The sequence below is a fragment of the Olea europaea genome, chromosome 11, assembly GCF_002742605.1.
Source record: "Olea europaea var. sylvestris chromosome 11, O_europaea_v1, whole genome shotgun sequence".
In the NCBI taxonomy this organism is placed as follows: Eukaryota; Viridiplantae; Streptophyta; class Magnoliopsida; order Lamiales; family Oleaceae; genus Olea; species Olea europaea.
Window position 1 is genome coordinate 6,679,099 of NC_036247.1, and position 25,337 is coordinate 6,704,435.

At 38.9% G+C, this 25,337-nt stretch overlaps 2 protein-coding genes across 3 annotated transcripts; both read left to right on the forward strand.

Annotated features, from left to right (window-relative positions):
• The first annotated feature begins 836 nt into the window (after window positions 1–836).
• On the forward strand, window positions 837–14,684 carry LOC111403172 (putative late blight resistance protein homolog R1A-3). Of its 2 annotated transcripts, none has more exons than XM_023031577.1 (3): window positions 837–1,477; window positions 11,648–13,932; window positions 14,393–14,684. In XM_023031577.1, exons 1-2 carry the CDS (start codon window positions 1,016–1,018, stop codon window positions 13,889–13,891), a joined length of 2,706 nt encoding a protein of 901 aa, XP_022887345.1. In that variant the 5' UTR covers window positions 837–1,015; the 3' UTR covers window positions 13,892–13,932; window positions 14,393–14,684. The 2 variants fall into 2 exon arrangements, with proteins under 2 accessions (XP_022887345.1, XP_022887344.1); XM_023031576.1 differs by having other exon boundaries at window positions 14,411–14,684.
• Window positions 14,685–22,525: 7,841 nt separating this feature from the next.
• LOC111404386 lies at window positions 22,526–23,342 on the forward strand. The gene is made up of 2 exons (XM_023033199.1): window positions 22,526–22,586; window positions 22,723–23,342. Exons 1-2 carry the CDS (start codon window positions 22,526–22,528, stop codon window positions 23,340–23,342), a joined length of 681 nt encoding a protein of 226 aa, XP_022888967.1.
• Window positions 23,343–25,337: the final 1,995 nt, after the last annotated feature.

A 25,337-nucleotide genomic window follows, 5' to 3' on the forward strand; every position in this document is an offset into this window, starting at 1 on the left:
TGATGGTGTCCAACATTTAATTGGTGTCAGAGACTCAGAAATATAAACAGACAATATCATGCCATTGAGACTTTATGACTAAATAGCCCTAAGATATATTGCACTCCACCCTTTTTTTTTTTTTTTGAACAGCACTAAACAATAATTTAAGGGCTGAAATGGAAAATTAATAATTCAAAAATCAGCTTCAAGCTTGACAAGCATGTGACTCAATTATTGTCAACTCCTACCGTCCTTGTCATCTGATATGAGCCCACAATTGTTGAAAAATGGCCAAGAATGAGGGCCAAAAACAAGCTAAAACAAAGTTTGAAAGTCATGATTTTTTTTTTTATGGGTAAATGTAAATATATTGTTGCTTGACAGCAAGATTGTCCAAATTGAGTCAATTTTCTGAAGTGTTCTACCGGTGCAATTTCAAGTATCACAATATTCATCACTTGTTATTGAAATTATTAATCTTGTATTGATCTGTCATTTGCAATATTTAATTTTCTCGTATTTGGCTCGTTATTCAGGAAAGAAAAAAAAATAATTATAAAATGACTTGGTTACTCGTATGTTTGAGCTCCAATGGCCAATTTTATCTTCTGAATCTGTGGGGGCCACATTGTCGGAAATTTGCAGGTCCAAGAATGTATGTTTCCAGTTTACCCTTCAAATAAAATGGTGGGAGGTTATTTAAACCTGAAGGAATGGAAGGGTTACTTTTGAAAATTGGTTTTAAAAATAGGGTATTTTTGACATTTGAATCTGAATGTCTTTTACAATAATTAAAGTGCCTGACAATATACTGTGCACTAATAATTTTTTAAGAACTAAAGTACGGTAGAAAAATGAGAAAGCTTATTAAAAATGAGATTCAAACACACGTAGTTGCTCAAATGAAACTCTTTCAAGATTTTTTTCCCCGTAATTCCCAGGTTGAATCAATATTCCCATCTTCACCCCATGTAGCATAGAATAGCTGCAATACGCGTAAAAGTGATTTTATTGCAAGAAATCAATTGAAGAGATGGCGGACGAAGCTGCGGTGAAATTTATACTACAAGTCCTCAAGGAGTTGATTGTTTCCACTATTAAGAAGATTTCTGAACTGGATAATGAAGTGAAACGTCTGAGAAATAATCTGAATATGTTCAGAGGCTTCCTCCAGGATTATACAAATGAGCCGACCAAGTCTGAATCTTTGAAAGCATTGGTGACACAAATAAGACGCACAGTATACGAAGGAGAAGCTATAATAGATGAATATGCTATTGAGGCAGATCGGTATAAATCTAGTACTGTGTGTGAAAAAATAAAGAATCCATTGCGTCATCCCACAAAGCTTTTAGATTTGGCGCATTCAATTAAGCCGATGATGGCTATGGTGAGCGATTTAAATGAGGAGAAGGAGAAGGAGAAGCAGAAGCAGAAGTCGGGCGATAAGGAAAGGAAAGATGGGGATGGATCTAACACTGCCAAAATATCCAAGGTAAAATATATACTCATTAATACTCATTTTACTCTAGTTAGTTAGAGTGTATTACTAGATTAACATTGTTGATGACTTGATTCTTAGTCAGCCCAATCTTCATATTGGTTTTGATTGGTTTAATACTAATTGGGAAGAATCTGAGTTTTTTCATAGTTATAGATTAGTTTAGGGAAAATCGCAGTAATATTTGTATAGTTAATTTGTATTTTCTCTTACTTACTCGTTTTCTGTCCACTATGTTAACAACGCGTTTAGACAAATTTTTCCCAATAAACCCATGCCGCAAATAGATCTATATGTGCAAACTCCAGAGTCCAGATAGGTGATGATTACTGCTACCGCACGATTCATTTCTTTAAAACTAACTTCTGCTCCAAATAATTGATAATTTTAGGATTTTTTTTTAATTATTGACTTTTGAATCCTTGACTGAATATTGATCTCTGAAATTACTAATTGACTTTTATAACTATAGTTTATGACCTTGTTTGAGCCACATTATTTTTAAAAAAGTATATTCTTCAATAATTTGACATCATTTCAACTACACATTTTTCAATAAAATAATATTACACGTAAATCTAAAATTTTTATTTATTTTTTAATTACACATTTCTCATTGATTTGACTTGAATAATGCATTTTTTCCTAAAATGTGACTCAAACATAAGTTACATCAAAGAGCTTTTCAGGCTATCTTAAAAAAATAAAAAATAAAATCCTTGTGCATGACGCAGCTTTGATTTTTCCTTTCTTCTTTATACTTTGATTTTCCTTTCTTCATTTAATTATTATTATTATTATTATTATTTTGAAATGTTTACTTGTTATACGTTCTCCAACAGAGGCCCTATTTGGGTCTCCTTTAGGAGTTAAGCCGACGTGGATGAAACCCATGTGTGCGGACCCGCGGCCGAATAATCGGACGAACCCATGAAATGTACCGAACCCATGTATTAACCGAACCCATAACACCGAATCTCCTCTGGGAAGGGAGGCAAGGCTCTTTGGCCGAAGAGTCTCCGAATCAGATATATTGTTATGATTGATGTGACAACCCCCTGCCACTGCCACTGCCACTGCCACCACAGCCAACCTATTTGGTCAAGTTTACTGCCGCAAGCTGTAACTTATGGAAGGAAAGTTGGCATTAGCATTGATATACTGTGATTGATTGATGCCCATGATGGGAAGTTAAGCCTAAGAGAATGAGGCCACGTGTCCTCTCATCCGATGGTCTACACTCACTATCTCACATTATAAAAGCCCACACTTAGTATTAATCAAAGGTAATGCAAGTTTAGACTTTGATATTATGACTTTGCTTTCTACGTTCATTTGACTCCCAATACCGACCCTCTTTATTCTATATTAGAAGCTCACGTTAAAAGTCCTCCCACACTTAATATATTTCTTCCCAAACTGACTTGATTGTTAGAGTGCGCGCGGTTGGCTCCACTCTCATCGGAGAAGGCCACGTATGTCTAACGGTTTGTCCTAGTGTGCAGGAACACAGCTTATCTGGACGTGAGAGATCTTGGGATCTGTTAGCCACGCTGGAGGCATATTTTTCGAGGTCAACAGATTGGCGCAATTTGTGGGAATCGGTACATTACAACTACGAACTTCCTAGTGGTGAAAGCCATCTAGGAAGACATTGTACAATTGCAATACCTTGAAGAAAGGTTCGGCTATCAAGAAATCACTTACTCGGAATTGTTAACCCAAGGATCAGCGATACACCATGAGCTCTAGTCTTTATGGCCGTTAAAGCAGAGACCACCAGCAGGAGGCCTCTGAAGAAGAGGTTCTTCGAGTAAACGTTACTACTCATCTCCCCCACCATACACCGAAGAGGTGGAGCCACCGCTTGTTTGGTGAGAGAAGTTGGAGAGATGGCTGCGAATATGAGGGACATAACTCAGCAAAACACTATTATGCAACAACTGCTCATGCAAATGCAGGGCCATGGAAGGAGCCGACCCCCCAACAAGAGGCTTTCCATCAAGAGGATGATGCAGGAACTTAGCCGCTTGAGCAAGCGAGAAGTCTGAGCCCAATTGAGAGAGAGATGGGCATGTCCTCAAAAGGTGACTTGCCTCGGGAGGAGGGCAATTTTCCCCCGGAGTATTCCCAAGAATCAGAGCTGCAGAGATCCGCCAGTATTTTTTACAGGATCAGACCTTCGAGGCCTAGAAATAGGCCCCAACAATCTACCCACATTCCAAAGCAGAATGAATATGATCAAGGGTAGGGAACTCAGGAGGTTCGATTGTCTAGAAATAGGCCAGGCTAGAGGGATGCGACGAATTTACGGGACCAGGCGGGAACATCCCAACCACCTCGGTATCAAGCCGAAGGGGAAGACTCAGTACAGGTCTTACGAATTGGACGATGATGATAGCCTTCCATTTTCACGGGAGTTAAGGAACGCACATGTTCTGAGCCATTTTGTGCTCCCAAAGATACCAAAGTATGAAGGCAAATGAGACCCCACGAAACACCTCAATAATTATAAGGCTTACATGTCTCTGAGAGGAGCCTCGCTAGCACTCAAATGTAGGACTTTCCACTTGACTTTGGCGGGGGATGATCGAAATATGGTACAGTTGTTTTTCGGCTTGCAACATCAGAAGTTGATCTAACCTTAAGAATGTTTTCTTGAATCGATACTTGGCAAGCAAAGAGGGAGAGGCCCCCATTCAAAGGCTACAGGATATGAGGCAACAGGCCGATGAAACCTTGAAAATCTACTTAGCAAAGTTCACAGACGAGATGACCTATTGCGAATAGGTAACGGATAGGGAGGCTCTGTCAGCCCTAAGGGGAAGCCTTAACATGAACCAGAATTCGACTACCTATGATGCTTTGGTGGAAATGATGAGAAGTGAGATAGTCAACAAAGAGTTGATTGATCATCGCAATCGAACCTCTTTAGGACTTCTGCCTCCACAAAGATAAAGACGGGGCCGCATCTAGCACTTGGTAACCCAGCAATGGACCCAAGCTAGGTAGACAATCGCACCTACTTCAGGCCAAGCATTAGCTACTGCCACCCTGAATGCAGTACCTTTCTTAGCCTATGAAGAAGTCGCCCCTAAAGTAGACTCGGAGAAACCAACCGCGGAGAAGAGGCAGAGGAAAGGATAATGAGCCTAGAAATAGGCCGTATTGCTCTTACCACTGAACTTACGGCCACAGCACCAATAACTGCATGTCAAGGCCTCGGCAACTGGAATCAATAAATCAGGAGGAGAAATACAGGTAGAGACCGGAGGGATACATCCAAGAAGAGACAAGAGCAAGAGCCTCAACACAAAGAGGTGAGGCGTGTGTAGAGAGTTCACTCCCCCAGACAGCAAAGTAATGAAGACTTGGAAAGACCTAGGGACACACGAAGGCAAAGGAGGGAACCCCATGCTGATGCAGAGAATGATCTCATCAGAGAAATTGATACCATAATCGGGGGCCCTCATGTTGGGGGGATTTTAGAAATGCTCAAAGGAATTATGCTAGGGAGGCCAAAGACCCCCCCATGACAACCTATTTGGTTAACAGCAATCCTCGCGGGACACACACCACTCAAACAATCACTTTTACGCATGAAGATACCATTGGTGTCCATTACCCGTACTGTGACGCCCTCGTAGTAAGGGCCGTTGTGGCCAGAAACGATCTAAATCGTATGCTCGTGGACAATGGGAGTTCCGTTAACATTCTATTTGGAGTGACTTACGGCAAGATGCAAATCAGCCATAGCTTAATCCCCATGACCGCCCCATTATATGGCTTCACCAGAGACGGCATCGTTCCGAGTGAGAGGATCACACTGGCTGTAGATATGGGAACAGCTTACAACCCACCATCTTATGGAGTTTCTTGTCGTAGATCATGCATCTGCGTATCACGGGGTGCTGGGGCGACCCGCACTGAAAGAGCTCTGAGCAGTCACCTCCATCTACTATCTGTGCATTAAATTCTCAACTGAACGAGGCATAGCCATAGTTCAAGGCGATTGGATGGGCTCAAGGAAATGCTACCTCAGTTCATTAAGGAAATCCGAACCTCGTAGTGTGAATATGATCTCCCAAGACGGAAATGCTTGACGCACCTACAGAAGGTTCGACCCCTGAAGAAGGGGATATGTCGAAATGATAGATACCGTAGCAGAGGAACCCACATCTGAACAAGGGTGATGGAGATAATTTTGAATCCCAAAATAATAGAGTCAGACTCACAAGCCACACCTATTGAGGAACTAGAGGTCTTCTCCATAGACCCGCAAAACCCCACCAAAACATTGTTGGTAGGGAAAGAATTGAACGCCGAGGACAAGCAGAGACTCAAAGATTTCCTCATTGACAACTTAGATGTCTTTACTTGGAAACAAGGGAACATGGTGGTCATCGATCCTAAGGTCAATAGCCATCACCTCAACATTGATCCTAAGTTTACCCCCATCGACAAAAAAGAAGAGCCCTGAACCCTGAGCAATATGAAGCCCTAAAAGAGGAGGTGCAAAGACTGGAAGATAATGGGTTCATCCGAGAAGCAATATACCTGAAATGGATATCCAACCCGGTACTTGTAAACAAACATAATGGCAAATGGAGGGTCTGCATAGATTTTTCCAACCTTAACTAGGCGTGTCCAAAAGACAACTTTTCCCTCCCCATAATTGATCAGCTCGTGGATGCCACTATAGGGCATGAGCTCCTCAATTTTATAGATGCGTACTTAAGGTATAATCGAATACCCATAAACCCATTAGATGGGGGGCACACCTCATTTATAACTGATAGGGGGCTTTATTGCTATAAGGTCATGCCTTTTGGACTAAAAACGCTAGGGTAACATATCAAAGATTAGTCAACAGAATGTTCTCTGACCTTCTTTGCAGAACTATGCAGGTGTATGTATAGACGACATGCTCATGAAAAGCTTGAAAGTCGCAAACCACACCGACCACCTAGAGGATGCCTTTGTCATTCTAAGAAAATATCGCATGAAGCTGAATCCATTAAATGTGCGTTCGACGTAGCCTCTGGCAAATTTCTATGATACATGGTTAATCAGCATGGAATAGAAGCGAATCCAGAAGAAATCAAAGCTTTGCTGAACATGAGATCTCCAGCAAGCCCATGGAGGTATAGAGTTTTATAGGTCGATGAGCTGCCCTTAACCGATTCATTTCCAAAGCAACGGATAGGTGCTTCCCCTTTTTCAAAATCTTCAAAGGGGGGAAGAAATTCCAATGGAGTGAGGAGTGTGAGACGGCCCTCCAAAGGCTGAAGAAGTACTTTGGGGGAAGCCCTCTTCATCTCGAAGCCTAAAGAAGGAGAGGCTATGATTTTGTACTTTGCAGCATCAGCAGAAGCCGTAAGTTTGGTACTAGTAAAAGAGGAGGATGGCAGGCAGCTGTCGGTATATTATGTTAGCAAGGCCTCTCGTTGGTCAAATCGAAATACACTGATATAGATAAACTAGCTTTCTCCCTGATGATTGCTTCCAAAAGTTGAGGTCATACTTTCAAGCCCACAGCATACAAATGTTGACGACCCTACCCCTTAAGCAAATATTACGAAAGCCAGATGCCTCGGGTAGGCTAATGAAATGGGCTGTGGAACTGAGCGAGTTTGATATCTCGTACAAACCAAGGGCCTCAATCAAGGGCCAAGCACTTGCAGACTTTATTGTGGAGTTTGCTGAAGCCTAAGATACTAGCATGGACACAGAACCATCCGACTCCCTAGCTTGGAACTATTTTTTGATGGATCCTCTGGTGACATAGGCTTGGGGGCTAGAATTGTCTTGATAAGCTCGGAGGGACACAAACTTAACTGTGCCATTAGGTTAGGCTTTCAGGCCTGAAAAAGTGCGGCTGAATACGAGGCATTGCTAGCGGCCTTAGGCTTTCAAAGGAAATGTAGGTAAAAATGTTACTTTTTAACTCTGACTTGCAATTGGTGGTTAGCCATATTAGAGGCGATTTTGTAACAAGAGATAGAAACATGGCTTCTTATCGAAAGAAAGTCATGAAACTATACCCATAATTTGAAACATTCGAGCTGAATCGGGTCCCAAGGACAGAAAATGCGCACGTCGATGCTCTGTCAAAATTGGCCAATTGCAAAGATTCGGAGCTACTCAAGGTCGTACCGATAGAACATCTTCCAGGCCCAAACGGTGCTAGAAAACAAGGACGAAGTCCACAAGCTCTGACTAGAGCTACTAATTACGTCCTTCGGGGGGACGTGCTTTATAAGAGAGGATTCTCTTCACCTCTCATTCGATGTACAGGTGGAGATGAAGCCAACTATGTGCTTTGGAAAATACATGAGGGGATCTACGGCAACCATACCATCGGGCCGGCTCTGGCGCATAAAGTGCTAAGACAAAGATACTATTGGCCTACGCTAAGGAAAGATGCCATCCAGTTCATTAAGAAATGTGACAAGTGCCAACGCTTCCCATCTGTTTAGAGGTAGCCAACTCAGGAATTGACCGTTATGTCCAGTCTCTAGCACTTCGCCACGTAGGGTATCTACCTCATCGGTCCCCTCTTGAAAGAGAGAGGGAGTGCCAATTATGTTATAGTCGCCATTGACTATTTCACCAAATGGGTTGAGGCTGAACCTTTGGCAAAAATCTTTGAGACTAACACTTCCAAATTTATTTGGAAAAATATTATTTGTCGGTTTGGAATTCCCCATTCGTTTGTATCAGACAACGATCGGCAGTTCCACAGCAGGAAGGTTAGAGATTTATGTGAAGAATTGAGGATAAAAATCATTTCTCCTCCCCCATCACCCCCAGGCAAACGGCCAAGTGGGAACGGTGAAGCCTTAATACGGCTTCCACTAAGTACGATAGGCTCGCCTCTCCACAGGCATCATATCTTCCGTTGAAGCCTTATTATGGCTTTTACTAAGTATGATAGGCTCGCCTCTCCACAGGCATCGCCTCTTCCGTTGAAGCCTTATTACAACTTCTACTAAGATAGGCCCGCCTCTCCACAGGCATCGCCTCTTCCGTTGAAGCCTTATTACGGCTTCCACTAAGCACGATAGGCTCTCATCTCCACAGGCATAGCCTCTTCTGTTGAAGCCTTATTATGGCTTCCACTAAGATAGGCTCGCTTCTCCTCTTTGAAGTCTTATTATGGCTTCCATTATGTACGAAAAATTAGCCCAAGAGCATCTCTATGAAAATCAGCCCATAGAGGCACTTTGAAAAATACATTTCAAAAGACATGTCTTTGATTGTAAGCCCAAGACAACAAAAAGAGTAGTTTAACTCCCAATTATGCATCAACAAACCATACTCAATCATAACACAAAATTCGCACAAAAAAGCGAAATCTATTTCATATATTTACAATTGACGGCAATCCGCCGTTTACATTTAGCTTAAAAACACTGCTATAGAATACAACTACATTAGACACACAAGTCACGGGACCTCTTCCTTTTGAGAGGCGTCTGCCATGTACAACAACCTTTACAACTATGAGGTCTCTTTGAACAGGTTAAAACTCAAAATTGCAGCTACAATACACTTTGTCTAGAACGTTCTGGCAGAGAAATCGCCTAGCTGCTCAGGGAAGGTAAGGCGGTATCGACCTTTGAGGATCCACATAGTGCCACTAAGGGCAATTTGGGTTGAGGTCACACCCTATTGTAACATTATTTATTCGAACTAGTAGGCAACTCGATGCGCTTCGTGCTACCCTCGGAGCCTTCAAAGAAGATTGTGTTGAAACTATGTTTTCATCTTCACGGGTCTGAGCGTCCCACACATTATACCCAGGGATTATCCAATTTATACGCTCCATTGCATCTTCCGAAACCAAACAATCCCTTGCACCAACTCTCATCAAAATCCACCAAGTACGAATGCATTCGTTAAACACACCACAGACACACACATGTTATATGATTTATGTCAACAATTGAATATCCAAGCAAATAAACCTTTTTGAAGGCAAACATACGCATTTTCAACCATCGGATCTCAAAGATCTGAGTTGTCCAAATTATGACCACATCTGAACCATTTATTGTACCCGACGCTTCAACTTCCATGGTCCAGATCATAACGCATGTCCAATAGTATACACTGAAAATAAGACACCTTTTTTTCAAGAAGGCCAAACGGCAGCATAACAATTTGTGGCAATAAATGTCAAAAACATTCAAACTGCCGAAGCAGTCTCACGTGATATATCACTTTGGCTGAGTATAATGGGCTGGCCTTTCCCCAAGGAATCGCCTCTTCCTTTGGAAGCCTCATTACGGCTTCCACCAAGTATAACAGGCTCGCCTCTCTCCCAAGGCATCGCCTTTTCCCTTGGAAGCCTCATTACGGCTTCCACCAAGTATAACAGGATGGCCTCTCCCCAAGGCATCGCATCTTCCATTGGAAGCCTCATTATGGTTTCCACCAAGTGTAAGAGGCTCGCCTCTCCCCTAAGGCATTGCCTTTTCCCTTGGAAGCCTCATTACGACTTCCACCAAGTATAACAGGCTCGCTTCTCCCCAAGGCATCGTCTCTTCCCTTCGAAGCCTCATTACGGCTTCCGCCATGTACACCGTGTTCTTTTTTCGTCCTTCTTTCTCCCACCTTACAAGCCCATGCATTATATAAATATCCATACATGGACTTCGGGGACTTGTTATACCGCGTTCCTTTTTTCGTCCTTCCTTCTCCCAACTTACAAGCTCATGCATTATATAAATATTTATACATGGATTTCTGGGACTATTGTTATACCTTCTCCAACAGAGGCTCTATCTGGGTTCCACTTAACAGTTAGGTCGACATGGATGAAACCCACGTGTGTGGATCCGCGATCGAATCATCTGACGAACCCATGAGATGTACCAAACACATGTATTAACCGAACCCATAACGTCGAACCCCTTAGAAAAGGGAGGTGAGGCTCTTTGGTCAAAGACTCTCCGAATCAGATCTACTGATATGATTGATGTGACAACCCCCTGCTACTGTCGCCACAACCAACCTATTTGGTCAAGTCTACTGCCGCAAGCTGTAACTTATGGAAGGGAAGTTAGGATTAGTATTAATACACTGTGATTGATTGATGCCCATGATGAAAAGTTAAGCCTAAGAGGATAAGGCCATGTGTCCTCTCATCCGACGGTCTATACTCACTATCTCACACTTAGTATCATTCAAAGGTAATCCAAGTTTAGATTTTGATATTATAACTTTGCTCTCTACACTCATTTGACTCCCAATATCGACCCCTTTATTCTATATTGGAAGCTCACGCTAAAAGTCCTTCCACACTCAATATATTTTTTCCCAAACTGACTTGACAGTCGGAGTGCGTGCTGTCAGCTCCACCCCCACTGGAGAAGGCCACGTGTCTAACTACTTGTTGGCTACATTGGTGGTACATTTTTCGATGTTAACATTACTAATACTCATTGACATACAGTTGACATGGTAACAATATTTAAAATATTCATGAAAGATTAGCACCCATTTGGCTCCCATTAAATTAAATTTTATTTTTCTTTTTTCTATTTTTAACAACACAAGCTTCTATAAAATAATGTTATACGTAAATCGAAATTTTTTTATTCTTTTTTAACCACATTCTCCAACAAAAATACTATTTCACCCATTAAAATTTGAAATGATGGGGCCAAATGACGGGTTAATTACTAAATTTATAGTTTTAAAATGTATTCTCATTTAAAGTTAAAAACTAATTCTAATTGTAAATCATCCGGACAAAATCTAGATTATCCGGTCTAGCCGAGTTTAGAAGGATATGTTACTACGTGTAAAAGTTGGAGAGTAGTGATGCTACTTTACAATTAGGGTGTGTTTGAGCCCCATTATTTGGCATTATAATGAGATGAATAGTGTTTTTTAAATAAAAATGCGTGGTTGAAATTTTTTTTTTATTTATGTGTAATTTATTGAAGATTGTGTGGTTAAAAATAGGAAGGAGAAAAATTTAATTTAATGTAATGAGAAATAATGGAGCTCAAACGGGGGCTTAATTTATAGACATAGACATGTACGTATCTTTAGGTATTCATCTCATTTATTTATATCCTTGAGTTTCTAATACCTATTTCATTTAAACATTGTCATGTCATTTTGGATTTGATCGTCATTACTATACTATAGGTTCCTATCGTAGAGGAAGACCATGTCGTGGGATTTGATGATGATGCAAAGAAAGTTATTAATCTTCTTACTAGAGAATCTGACGAACTAGAAGTTGTATCCATAGTTGGTATGCCAGGTCTTGGTAAGACAACACTAGCTAAAATGATATTTCGTGATCCTGCAGTGTATGAATTTGACAAACGTGCATGGGCCCATATTTCTCGAGATTATATTTCTCAAGATTGTAATAAGAAGGAAGTTTTCCTTGCAATTCTGGATCAAATCACCGATGTCACCGATGATATACGTAACATGACTGAAGATAGGTTAGCTAGAAAACTTAAGAGATCTTTGGAGGAAGCGAAGTATTTAATTGTCCTTGATGATGTGTGGACTCAGAGTGATTGGAATCATCTCCAAAATGTTTTTCCTAAGAACAAGAAAAAATGTAGAATACTATTGACTAGTCGTGATAAGAATGTGGGTAAGAATGACAATTGTAAATTAGAATACTACCATTTGCGTATTCTGGATCCTGATGAGAGTTGGACATTACTCAAAAGGAAGGCATTTGGCTTGGAGGAATGCCCCCAGGAGTTAATAAAACATGGAAGGCAAATAGCTGTTGAATGTGGTGGACTACCATTCGCGATAGCGGTGATCGGAGGAATTCTACAAGAAAAAGGTCCTGAAAGTTATCATTGGGAAGTTATCTCCAAAAATGTGAAGGATTATATTGTTGAAATGGATCAAAGGAAGATCACGGACTCTTTTATTGAATGGATATTTAATCAACTACCGTATGACTTGAAAGCGGTTTTCATCTACTTTGGGGTGCTTCCAGAAGGTTACCGTATCTCGGCAAGGAAACTAATTCGCTTGTGGATTGCCGAAGAATTCGTACAACGAAAGGGGGGTATACACTTGGAGAATACTGCGGAGGACTATCTAGAATGTCTTGTCAACAGGAATTTAGTCATTGTTGAAAAATGGAGGACAGATGGCAGGATTAAAACATGCTATGTTCATGGCATGATACATGCGTTTTGCAAGAAAAAAGCAGTAGATGAAATTTTTTACCACGAAATCAAACGGTCTGATCAAATTACCGATTCATCTTCCAATGGTGACTTCAAAATGTACCGTGGCCTTTCTATTCCGCCCAACATTCTCAACAATATATCTCCAGAACAGTTTGGTTCATATGTTCGGTCTTTCTTGTGTTTTTCCAATGACGAAATTACTTCGAAAATTGCAAGCATTTCTTCCTTCCCCAAAACATTTAAATTGCTGTGTGTGTTAGATGGTGAACCCATACGTTTCACTCGTTTTCCTGCTAACCTAGTTTTACTGGTTAATTTGAGGTACCTTTTTCTGTCCATCCAATTTGATAGCCTTCCTAAATACGTTACCAACCTTTGGAACATGCAAACTCTTATAGTCAAGACGTCAAAAAGTGCCCTTGAAATCAAAGGAGATATAGTGAAAATGGTTCGACTGAGACATCTCGAAACAAACGTATCCACATCTTTTCCGGACCCCTTCTCTAGAAAAAGAAACAATAAAAAAGGTTCTTTGATAAACCTAAGAACACTTTCAACTATATCACCTGAAACTTGTTCAAAAGATGTCGTTGAAAGGGTTCCTAATCTAAGTGAGTTGGGTGTTCGTGGTCAATTGTCTAAACTCTTTGAGGTCAAGGGTGGATCTAGTTTGTTTGACAATGTGAAACAGTTGAATTGTCTTGAAAATTTGAAGCTATTCAATCATGTGGTTGATGCGCAAGATACTAAAAGCAAAATAGTTAGCCCTCCAGTCAAATTTCCATCAAACCTAAAGAAGCTAACACTCTATGGCACCCAGCTTGATTGGATGTACATGTCCACATTGGGAATGTTGGAAAAGCTAGAGGTCCTCAAGTTGAAAGAAAATGCATTCAAGGGAAAGCATTGGTGCACAGGAGATGGAGGTTTTCGTGCTCTTAAAATTTTGTATATTGGAAAGACAGACTTAGTTAATTGGGAAGCTTCTGGTACTCACTTCCCAAATCTCAAGAGTCTTCATCTTAAACAATGTACTTACCTCAGCACGGTCCCATTTGGCCTCGCGGATATTTCAACCCTCTGGACAATAGAGTTGTATGAGACCAACGATAAAGCAGCTACTTCTGCGAAGAAAATTCGAACGAATAAGGAAGATCCGCAAACAAATCAAGGCAAGGAATTTAAACTTTCCATTTATCCTCCTGATCACGATAAATGATGACCTCCATTTGTTCAATCTCCGAATTGCTACATTCCCAGGTACTAAATCTTCATCTACTTGTTCTTCTCACTCTCTATTTATATTTGTCATATTGAAAACTTAAGCAGCAAATATTTTTTTTGAAGACCTAGATATTTGGTTTATTCATCTCGAATTGCAGCATCATAACAGCTTTCTTTTCTTCTTTTTACTAAACCAGTAGTGTTATACATTAGTTTACCCATAAGGTTAGAGTCTCCAAGCTTGTTGTTCATCGAGCAATTATGTGAATCATAAAAATCTGAAAGATGATGTTTAATATGATGCCAAATTCTGATTGTACAAAAGATTTTCGTCATTTGTAACCGATTGTACAAAAGATCTTTTAGATTGTTCAGATATTCGATGAAACAAACTACAGAAATGTGTCAAATGACCGACTAGTAATTGCAGGCAAAGAATTTAATGAAAAACAATTATACTTTTAGTTTTAAAATTGTTTTTTCATTTAATTGACAGCACAATTTGTGCGCACAGATGATTCATCGACAACAATTCCAAGGATGATGAATACATGATGAAGATTAGATGCATGGAGTGATGGCTTCTCTTCGCAGTCTTGTTGCACTTGCTTGAATAAGAGATACTATGTAATTTCATTTGCATTTGCAATTTTATATTGTGTTGAATTCATACTCCTTTAGTTCCCTGTTACGTGCCTAATAAGAACATTGGATTTGAATTGTTGTTAACTTTTGAACCTTACTTCTGTAGTTGTCTAATAAGAACAATGGATTTGAAATTGATCTGATCTTGTTTGGCTGAATTTTGAAAAATTAGAAGTCAGCTTATTTTAGGGGTGGTGCTAGGGCTGCACTATTATGATTATTAGGGATAATCGCAGCAGCATCCTCAAACCTTTTGATGTTTTGCAAACTTTATCTTAACATTTACTTTGTGCCGCTCACAATTCCAAACCTTTAAAAAATTAGCACATGAGGTCTAAATAAATGAATTCTGTTATTTTGACCTTAGTTGACTCAATAAATTTAATTTTGACTAATTTTAAAATGGGTAAAATAGTAACTTTGCATTTTATAATAAAAAACAAAAAAAAATCAAAAATCAAAACCTAATCACTATTCATCTTCTCTTGCCCTCCTAAACCCAAAACAGTCGTGCTTTACGTACAGAACCGCCTCTTACAAGTTTTGCCAAAATACATACAAATATTGTGGGGTCGATTTTTTTAATGAGGCGGGTCCTGCACGTAAGCATATGTAAAACATCTGGCATAATTAACCCTATACACTTAGGATTATTCAATCCCAAATCAGTTGGTCCTGTTTTACTCGTCCCCGACGCCACCACCTCCGCCGCCCTCCTCCACCGACTTTACTACTTTTCCCGCCAACATTTCCTTCCTAATTCTTCCTTCCACTTCCTCACACTCCAAAGAAGAAAAACCTCTCGCAAATTGGTGATCGAATTAAAATTAGGGATTTGAGATGGAGCGTGTTGGTGTTGAGGTTGATGAAAAGCAGGGGGCGGTGGTGAAGGAGATGGCGCTGAGGAGGGCGCAAATGAGCATTAATGTTGTATGGTAATTGAGAAATGGCGTCTTACTGCTGTTTCTGGCGCTGAAGTTGTTGCAAGATAAGGAAATGCTGCGCCATTGTCATCGCCTTTGAGTCTTCCATTTTTCTCTATACTTTGACTTTATGGTGGATCAAATACGGTCTACTGATTCAGCTTTGTTTGATGAAGGTGGTAGTGATGAAGGGAGTTCAAATGGAGGATTTGTTCTGGAGAAAGGGCCATGGACGTCCGCAGAAGATGCAATTTTGGTGGACTATGTGAAGAAGCACGAAGAAAGCAACTGGAATGCGGTCCAGTAACACTCGGGCCTTTCCCGATGTGGTAAATGTTGCCATCTGCAATGGACTAACCATCTTAGGCCAATTTTGAAGAACCAGAGGGATGGCATAGGTGAGCGAGTAGGGGATAGGGAACATGATGGTTCATATGTGTTTTTTATTTTTTTGGTTTTTTTAATTTAATAATTTTCATTTATATATAAAATGCAAAGTTACCATTTTACACATTTTAAAATTAGTGAAAGTCAAATTCATTAGGTCAACTAATGGCCAAACTAATAGGAATCATCTATTTGGATTCTAAATGCAAATATTTGAAAGGTTTGGTGCTATGGTTGGCACAAAGTGAAAGTTAAGGTAAAACCTGTCAAAGATCAAAAGGTTTGGAACTGATGCAACAATTATCCCATATTATCATCATCATTATTACTAAGCTAATATATAAAATAATTACACATAAATTTTTTTACACTAAAAAAATTCGTAAAAAAGGGTTTTGGGCCTGATTAGTCTGGACTATAGCCCAGGCCAGCTCAGGACTAAATCTGCCCTTGATGACCTTATTTATTTGGGAAAATGAGGCTCGTTACCCCCCCCAAAAAAGAAGAAATTAGAATAATACTATTAAAACTAATTCAAATGTTTAATCCCGTAATACATACGCCCAAATTCCGTCAAAATCCCAAAACAACATAATGCTCATTATCGATTATGGACAAAAATTCCAAAATCCCACAAAATCCTCTACTCAAGTTTCTTCGTATTAAAAATATAGGGCAAAAAAACAATCGCCAACCGATGAATAATTCCATGGCGGCTTTAGTGTTTCAAATTGATAATTATTTCTCCCTCTGTAGACTATTTATTAAAGTTTGTTGCTTTATTTTGCATCATTAAAGGTAAGAGCTATTGATCTAGTCCTTCCTTTTCTTTTTCGGTTGAAATATTTGTATTCGATTCGAGTTTTGATACATTTCTCTTTTTTTGACATTTTAAGGATTTCAAATGATTGTGAAGATTTATTAGTTTATAATAGTATTGACGGAGAAGGAAAGGCAAAAGTTTTAGATATAACTAAGGATTTTAAATATGAAATTCGGCTTATGGCAACGGGTTTGGGATATAATAAGGTTCTTTTCCTTTGTGAATTTTGTTATTTTTCAGTCAATGTGCTATCAATTGGATTTTTTGCTATATTTTTCCATTGAACATGTATATGGTGGCATAAGATTGGAATTTAAATCTTTTTCGACCCAATTATAAATTGTTACACCCCATTTCATACTAGTCAAAGGTCAATATTATTTATTCAAAGTCAAATATTTGACTGGTCAAAGTCAAAATCAAATAAGAAATTAATTGAAGTAAATCATTTTAGTGGGACGTGAACTGACCAAATTATTTTTGAAGGTTTATTTTACAAATTGACACCATTTGAAGGTTTATGATAGATAAAATTAAATTTTGGGGATTTACTTTTTATTAATGGAAGTTAGATGATTAAATGTCATATTTAATTGAAGAAGAGGGACTTCTTTGCAAAAATGGATTGGTGGAGTACAAGTGGCAACTTACTAGCTAATCTCCCATTTTCATATGATTTATACACACCAGAGAAGGAGAGAGCTGGGAGACGGGCAGGAATAAAAGAGAAAGAGAAGAGAGAAAAGAGAGAGGAAAAAAAAAAAGGGAAGAAGAAGAAACAAAAAAAAATAAAATTTGTCAACGTGTTAGGAATTAAGTGGTCTACATTATTAGGCTTGAATTCCTCAATTTTGAAAGGTAAGTAAAAAATTACTTATTGTCAAGTTATGTTTGATTTTATAGTTGTTAGATTATTAGATTAAATTCAATTTTATTGAAGGGGTTAAGTATAATAAACTATGAAATTGAGTAAGATAAAAGAAAAACTATTTTTAGTGATTAAAGAGATTTTAGAAAATCGCTTAAACGTGAAATGATTAACTTTGGATGTCGCCTATTTAATTATTGAAATTATTTAAAATAATTAATTATTTATTTAAAAATTATATCGTATTTCAGGCAACGATACTGATATCAAAACAGTTTACCAATCGGGTTGATTTTGCGAATATTGTACAGTAAGTGGAAAAATATAAATATTTTTAAAGTATTTATAAATTAAGTTTATTGTTAAAGTATGTGCAATTATATGTTCGAATTACATGGTTATTATGGAAATTTCTTTATTATGATCCATGCGAAATTTCGAGAATTATTTATTGTACATTTGTGACTTGGTATATGAGACATGTGATATTGAGATTTGTTTGGTATGTGAGATATGATATTGAGATCGGTCAGAAAATTACCTATGATTATATACTTCTTCTAGTTCACAGAGGGGCCCTGGCCGTGTTCTATCCTACACGGAGGGTCTTGACCTAACATTGGTTCCGATCGTGTACATATAGTTCACAGAGGGGTTTTGACCGTGTTCTAGAATTAATTATGAGAGGTCTTCGAGACCGACTTTCGTTCACGGAGGGGTCAAAGGCCTGTGGCGAAAGTTCTTAACCCGAGAGGCAGATTATATATTTCAGTCAGAGGGTACATTTTTTGTGGATTTTTCAGCACGTTTGATGTGATGAGATTATAGCATGATTATCAACTGATGTTATATCATGATTTTGAGATGATATTTTACGACCTTATGTGAATATTTCACTTTTGGTTATAATTACATGATGTTATCTTGTGAATTATTAAATGATATGAACTCGATTTTCGATAGAAATGTAAAATTGAAAAAGTATAATTATTTTCGAATTTCTCCACTCTCTGAGCTATCAACTCATATATTTTTCCACGATTTTTCCTACAGGTAGCAATTGATTCTTTTTAGTTGGAAGAGCCTAATGATTTCGGAATGAGAGTCACACGACATGTCATATTAATGAAGCACGAAGTAAATATTTTGGGCCCACCGCATTATATTTTACATAAGCATTTGATTTTGTTACATTTTTTTGAAATAACTCATAGTCAGCTTTGGTGATAGATTGGACATCTAGTCAACATTTATCATCTGCGCACGTCACGTTTCGAGTCCACTAGGGTGATTCGGGATGGATCGTGTCATAAATACTTTGTGAGGTTTAACAGTAAAGTTTTGTTTTGTGTAAAATGCTATGTGGACTTTTTGTTTATGAAATGCTAGGAAGATTCTCTTAGGTGATCTTTCTTTATTTCTTCAGTCATGATCAACAGAGTTAATTATAAAACCTTCTTTATGGACTATTTGCTGTACTATATTTTTGTTTTTTTGAAGATAAATACTGCAATGTGATTACTTATTAGAATGGGCATCTAAATATCATGTTTGTTTGCTTACTGTGGTGAAGTGTTGCTCTAGTACTTTGATTAGATGCTATTTGACATGCCTTAGGGCGAATACAATATCTGCTTTTATAGTTAGTGTCAAAATGTCTAATAATAGTTGGTATTATGCCCTTGCTTACAACAATTGGTGATGAGGAATATTAGTTTGTTTTTACTTAGCCAGTGCTTACTGTGATATATTTAATACTAATATTATCTACTAAATACTGATCTTGTGATTACGTTCACATATTTGACAACGGAAATGGTATTACAAAATTCTTGTGCTACATTTTATTCGTTTTATCGTATTTTTTTAAGTCTAACTAATATTTTGTACTCGTTTACTGTAACTTTGGTAGTGGTGTCAACGAGTCAATTCGAGCCGACTCTCGAGGCTTGGGTAAACTGGTCCAAGCTTTTTTACGAGCCCGAGTCGAGCCGAGCAAAAAATTTGAGCTTGGTTTGAGCTTTTGGCTCGGTCTTAACATGTCGAATCAAGCAGGCTCGATTTTTTTAAGGCAGCACTTGGTTGCTTAAAAAAAGGCAGCAGCTTGCTGCCTATTTTAGGCTTGAACTAGTTTTTTTTTTTTTTTAAATAGGCCCGTGAGCCCGAGCCGATAAGCCACATAGGCTAGCTTGGGCTCACCCCGTCATCCCAAAATGGGGCTCGAGGCTCGGGCTTTTTACAGGCTAAGTCATGGCCGGCCTGAGCCAACGAGTTTGATTGCCATCCCTAAATTTTGGTATGGATGTCAGGTTTAGAAAAGGATGGCAAGGCATTGATCAAGAAATCGAACATATCAAAAAGGAGGGGTCCCGGGTCTCCAAGGGAACTAACTGCAATGTATTGGGAAAAGCAAGCTAAGCACGTTAGCCTAAAATGCAGCTCCCAATTTATCCAGCAGCCCGATTGAATTGTTGGTGATTCGATTGCTGCAAAGCAATTTCTATTTCTTGTAACTTTCTGTATCGAGCAAGGTTGTAACTCTCGTATTTAGCGTTGTTCATATTCTAACTGTCCCTTTTTAGCTCAAGTATGAAAACTTTAGAAAAAATGTAGTAACTATTATGTAGAACAAGTATTCATGAAAGAAATGAAAAAGAAAGTCATTTTAGTTTGGTTGGACAATAGGTGTGATGGAGCCTCTGGTTTAAGTCCTCTTGATTCCTTGTCATTACGTGTTTATTTCTTTAACAAATGATTTCTTGGTAGAATAGAATAGCTACTGAATGCAAATGTCATGTTTTGGTGCTTATATATTCTTTTATGAAGTCTCGACTGAAACCAAAGATTGGTGTTTGATGTAATGTTTTGAGTGACCTTTTGCTTGCAAGGTTAGCCTTGGTGGAGGTGGAATGGTGGCGGCAGCGGCGGTGATGGAATGATTGAATTTGCATATAATGATATATTTTAAGGTTTTGATTTATGTTTTGTTATTTTTTTGACACTTTTTTGAATTTACGTTACTTTTTTGAATGTTTATCACTCTTTTGATTGGTATTTTGTTGGTGAATTAACTTAAGGATCTTTGGCAGTGAACGGAGAAAGATGAGGGACGGCGGTTGTGTCACTTTTTATTTCATTTTTTATTTCCATGTCTTTACCGATTCCGAATTTTAATTCGTGTTTTTTTTTTCACTTTTTTGAATTTGTCACTTTTTTTTAGTGTTTGTCACTTTTTAAAAATTTTTATCACTTTTTTTTAGTGTAAAAAGTGATGTTTACCACTTAACTTTTTAGTGATAAACATCACTTTTATTGCTTGTTACATTTTTTTTTTAATTTTTTAAACTTTTTTAGTGATAAACATAGGTGTTTTGATTAATGTCTTGTTACTTTTTTTTTTTAGTGTTTTCCAATTTTTTTGCATTTTTCTAACTTTTTTTTTAATTGTGCTTATCACTTTTTATTATAATTTTCTATCACATTCTAAAATTTTTTGTCACTTCTTTTTTTTTTGTTACTTTTTTAAAATTTCTGTTTCTTTTTGATGACAAGCATTGGTTTTGATTGGACAAATTTTCTATCACATTTTAAAAATTTTTGTCACTTCTCATGATGCTTTGTCACAGTAAGTCACAAGCCTTTTATCTGATATGACTTTAGTGAAATCGAACCTCGCTAAACTTAAAACTCTTATCTAAAATTTTACTGAACAAATGGGGCAGTCATCTCGGAACTTGGGAAAACATCCTATGGATGATTTATCCAATTCCTCCACAGTTGGTCAAAACATCCACGAACCACTCCTCCGCACCCCAGATGACATACTACCTAATCCACACAATCTTGGCCCTACACAACACATTCTTGATCCGAAACTTCGTGACCCAATTGTCAATAATGTCCTTCGTCCTGATCTCCCACATCCTCGTTATGAACAACATAGGGATCCTGTTGATGACGTTATTAGGAAAGTTAAAGTTGACGCCCCAAAATTTGATGTTTATTTGGAACCCGAAGCCTTTCTTTATTGGTGCAATGCCATCGAAGAATACTTCGATAGGTAACAAATGCCTGATTATAAGTGTATTCGTTTTGCCAAGATGAAACTCGTTAAATCTACTAAACGCTATTGGCAGATGGTGACACAATCCCTCGACTACTTAGGCTAGCCTAATATTATGTGGGAAGAGATAAAACTGAAACTCACTGAGAAGCACGTACCATCTTACCATTGATCTCAGCTCTTGGAATGTCTTCTTAACCATAGGCAAAACTCATCTACTATGTCGATTATAGGACTCATTTTAACGAGTTACAGTACCATTCCGACCTTGCTGAACCTGAGGATGTCACAATTACTAGGTTCTTTAATCGCCTACGCCTAGACCTCGAACATCAAGTTCTTATCCTCAATCTCGACTCGTTAAAGGATGCTTTACACAAAGCACTTGAACACGAGCGATACTCCCATTCTTTATATTCGCTGCCTTGGCCTTTCCACCTTACCTGTCTCGTGTCTCTCTCGACCCCCTCTGACTGGTGCTCCTACTAGTAGCACTACATTAAGCCAGACCCACTCAATTGTGGGATCTTCCTCCACTCCCCTTCCTCACAACCCTTTTGGGGGTCATCTTGCTTCTCCAGCCACCACTTGAGGTCCTAACCCTCAAATCGTATGCCATAGTTGTCATGCTCGTGGTCATATTGCCTCTTAACGTCCCAATCGTCCTTACTCTTGCACAAGAACCCCTATTTCCAACCCAGAGAATGAGTGTTTCACGGTCAACCCTATTGACCATTCTAATGAGAATCTTGACCAATTTGAGGGTTATAAAGATGCTATGGCTGTTGTCTTTATTATGAGATGTATCATTTCCATACCTATTGATTCTGACTCGTGGAAGCAAACTTCTATTTTCCATACATTAATTCCATGCAACTCTCGTTCATGCAAGTTAGTTATTGACGGTGGTAACATAATGAATGTCGTCTCTAAGTCCGCGGTGGCCAAGTTCGGCTTCAAGATCGAACCACATCCTCGCCCGTTTAAGGTAGCGTGAGCAGATCGAACCTCGTTGCTCGTCACTCACCGTTATCTAGTACCCCTTAAGTTCAGTCCCCTTTTTTAGAGAAAATTTACTGTGATATCTTACCCGTGGATTTTGCTCACGTCCTGTGAGGTCGTCCTTGGCTTTATGATCATGATGTTATGCATTTTGGGCGTAACAACATTTATGAATTTCTTCACAATGGCAAAACTATTCATCTCTTACCGGCCAAACCCTCGAACCCCCCAAAGAAAGCAACACCCACTCATATGCCCAAAGGTGTCATCGACGCTTGTCTTCACTTATTATCTTTTAAAGACTTCGAGCGTGAAGGTCAGGACACCGGGCTTATGTTTGCCTTGGTTGCTAGAGCATGCTCACAAACCACTCTTGATTCTCACACTGACTTTCCACCCGAGGTCACTTCTCTAAACAAATTTAGTGATGTTATGCCTACCAACCTACCTGATGAGCTTCCTCCTATGCGGGATATTCAACGCGCTATCAACCTTTTCTCTGGCTCTCAGCTGCCAAATCGACCCCATTCTAGAATGAACCTTGCTGACCAAGCTAAACTCAATAGACAAATTGAAACTTTACTCAATAAAGGTTTTATTTGTCCTAGGCTTTGCCCTAGTACAGTTCCAGTCTTACTCACCCCAAAGAAGGACGGATCGTGGCACATGTGTTTTGATAGTCACGCCATCAACAGAATCACCATTATCTACCGATTTCCTATCCCCACGACTTGAGGATATGTTGGATGAGTTAGCAGGGTCTTTGTGGTTTTCAAAAATTAATCTACGGAGTGGGTATCATGAAATAAGGATTAGACCAGGGGATGAATGGAAAATGACATTCAAGACCCATGATGGTTGTACGAATGGTTGGTTATGCCTTTCGGATTATCTAATGCGCCTAGCACTTTCTTACAGGTCATGACCCATGTATTGCGACCTTTTATTGGAAAGTTTATCGTCAACTATGTTGATGACATCTTGATTTAGCTCATGTAGATCATCTCCGACATGACTTCCTTACCCTTCGTTCTGCACAGCTATATGCTAACCTAAAAAAAATGTTCATTCCTCCGACCTGTAGTCCTCTTCTTAGAGGTCATCATTTTCGCCCAGGATATTTTTGCTGATCCAGCTAAAATCTCTGTTATTCATGATTGGTCGGAACTTTTCACCTTAATCAAAATTCGTATCTTTTATGGGCTAGCATCGTTCTATCGGAGATTCATTAATGGTTTTAGCACTATTAGTGCACCCATCACTGAGTGTATGAAAAAAGGGGATTTTCGTTGGAGCTTTCTTAGTTATTAAGCAGAAATTGACCGAGGCTCATGTTTTATGACACTCCGATCTTTCTAAGGTTTTTGAGGTTGCGTGTGATGCTTCCGATGTAAATATAGAAGGTGTCTTAAGTTAGGAAGGTCATCCCATCGCTTATTTTAGCAAAAAATTAAACCATGCTCGATAGAAGTATTCCACCTATGATAAGGAGTTTTATGTTGTTGTCCAATCTCTTCGTCATTGGCGATATTACTTATTGTCTCGTGAGTCTGTTCTGTACTCTGACCATCAGGCTCTTCGCTTCCTTAACTCCCAGCATCATTTAAGTGAACAACATGTCAAGTGGGTTAAATTTCTTCAAAAGTACACTTTTGATCTCCATCATCGGGCCGGGGTTGAAAACAAAGCTGCTGATGCTCTTAGTCATCTCACTACAATGCTTCAGTTGATGAGCACTACTGTAATCGGATTTGAGCGCTTGAAGGACCATTATCCTAATTGTCTTAACTTTGGCACCATCTTTCAGGACCTTTTAGACAATCCTTCTCGCGACCATGTTTCTTTCTTGCTTAAAGATGGTTATCTTATGTATTCCCTGTACGTTACTTCGTGACTTCCTAGTCTGGGAACTACACGCAGGGGGTCTTGTTGGTCATTTTGGTCGGGATAAAATAGTTGCCTTAATTGATGATCGATTTTATTGGCCATCCCATAAAAGAGATGTTGCTCGCATTGTCTCTCAGTGTCTATGGACTTCGCTCTCAGGTTACCTAAAATAGCTCGAGGTCATGATTCTATTCTTGTGGTGGTCGATAGGTTCTCTAAAATGGCACACTTCATTCCATGCTCCAAGTCTTAATATGCGTCCCATGTTGCTAAGTTGTTCTTCAAAGAAGTTGTTCGTCTCAACAGGCTTTCGGTCTCTATCGTGTTTGATCGTGATGTTAAGTTTTATTAGCTACTTCTGGAAGACACTATGGAAATTGTTTGGGACGACGCTTAAGTTCTCTTCTGCATTTCACTCCCGAATCGATGGTCAAACTGAAGTTGTAAATCGTAGTTTGGGTAATCAACTTCATTGCTTAGTTGGGGGATAAACCAGGGAATTAGGATCTTGTGTTGCCCACCACTGATTTTCTTACAATAATTATGTTAATAGATCTACTGATCATAGTCCGGACGACGCTTAAGTTCTCTTCTGCATTTCACTCCCGAATCGATGGTCAAACTGAAGTTGTAAATCGTAGTTTGGGTAATCAACTTCATTGCTTAGTTGGGGGATAAACCAGGGAATTAGGATCTTGTGTTGCCCACCACTGATTTTCTTACAATAATTATGTTAATAGATCTACTGATCATAGTCCCTTTGAGGTTGTTCAGGGTTTCTCTCCTCGCCAGCCGCTTGATCTAATCCCTTTGCCCCCTGATTTTCGTATTATTGCCTCTGCT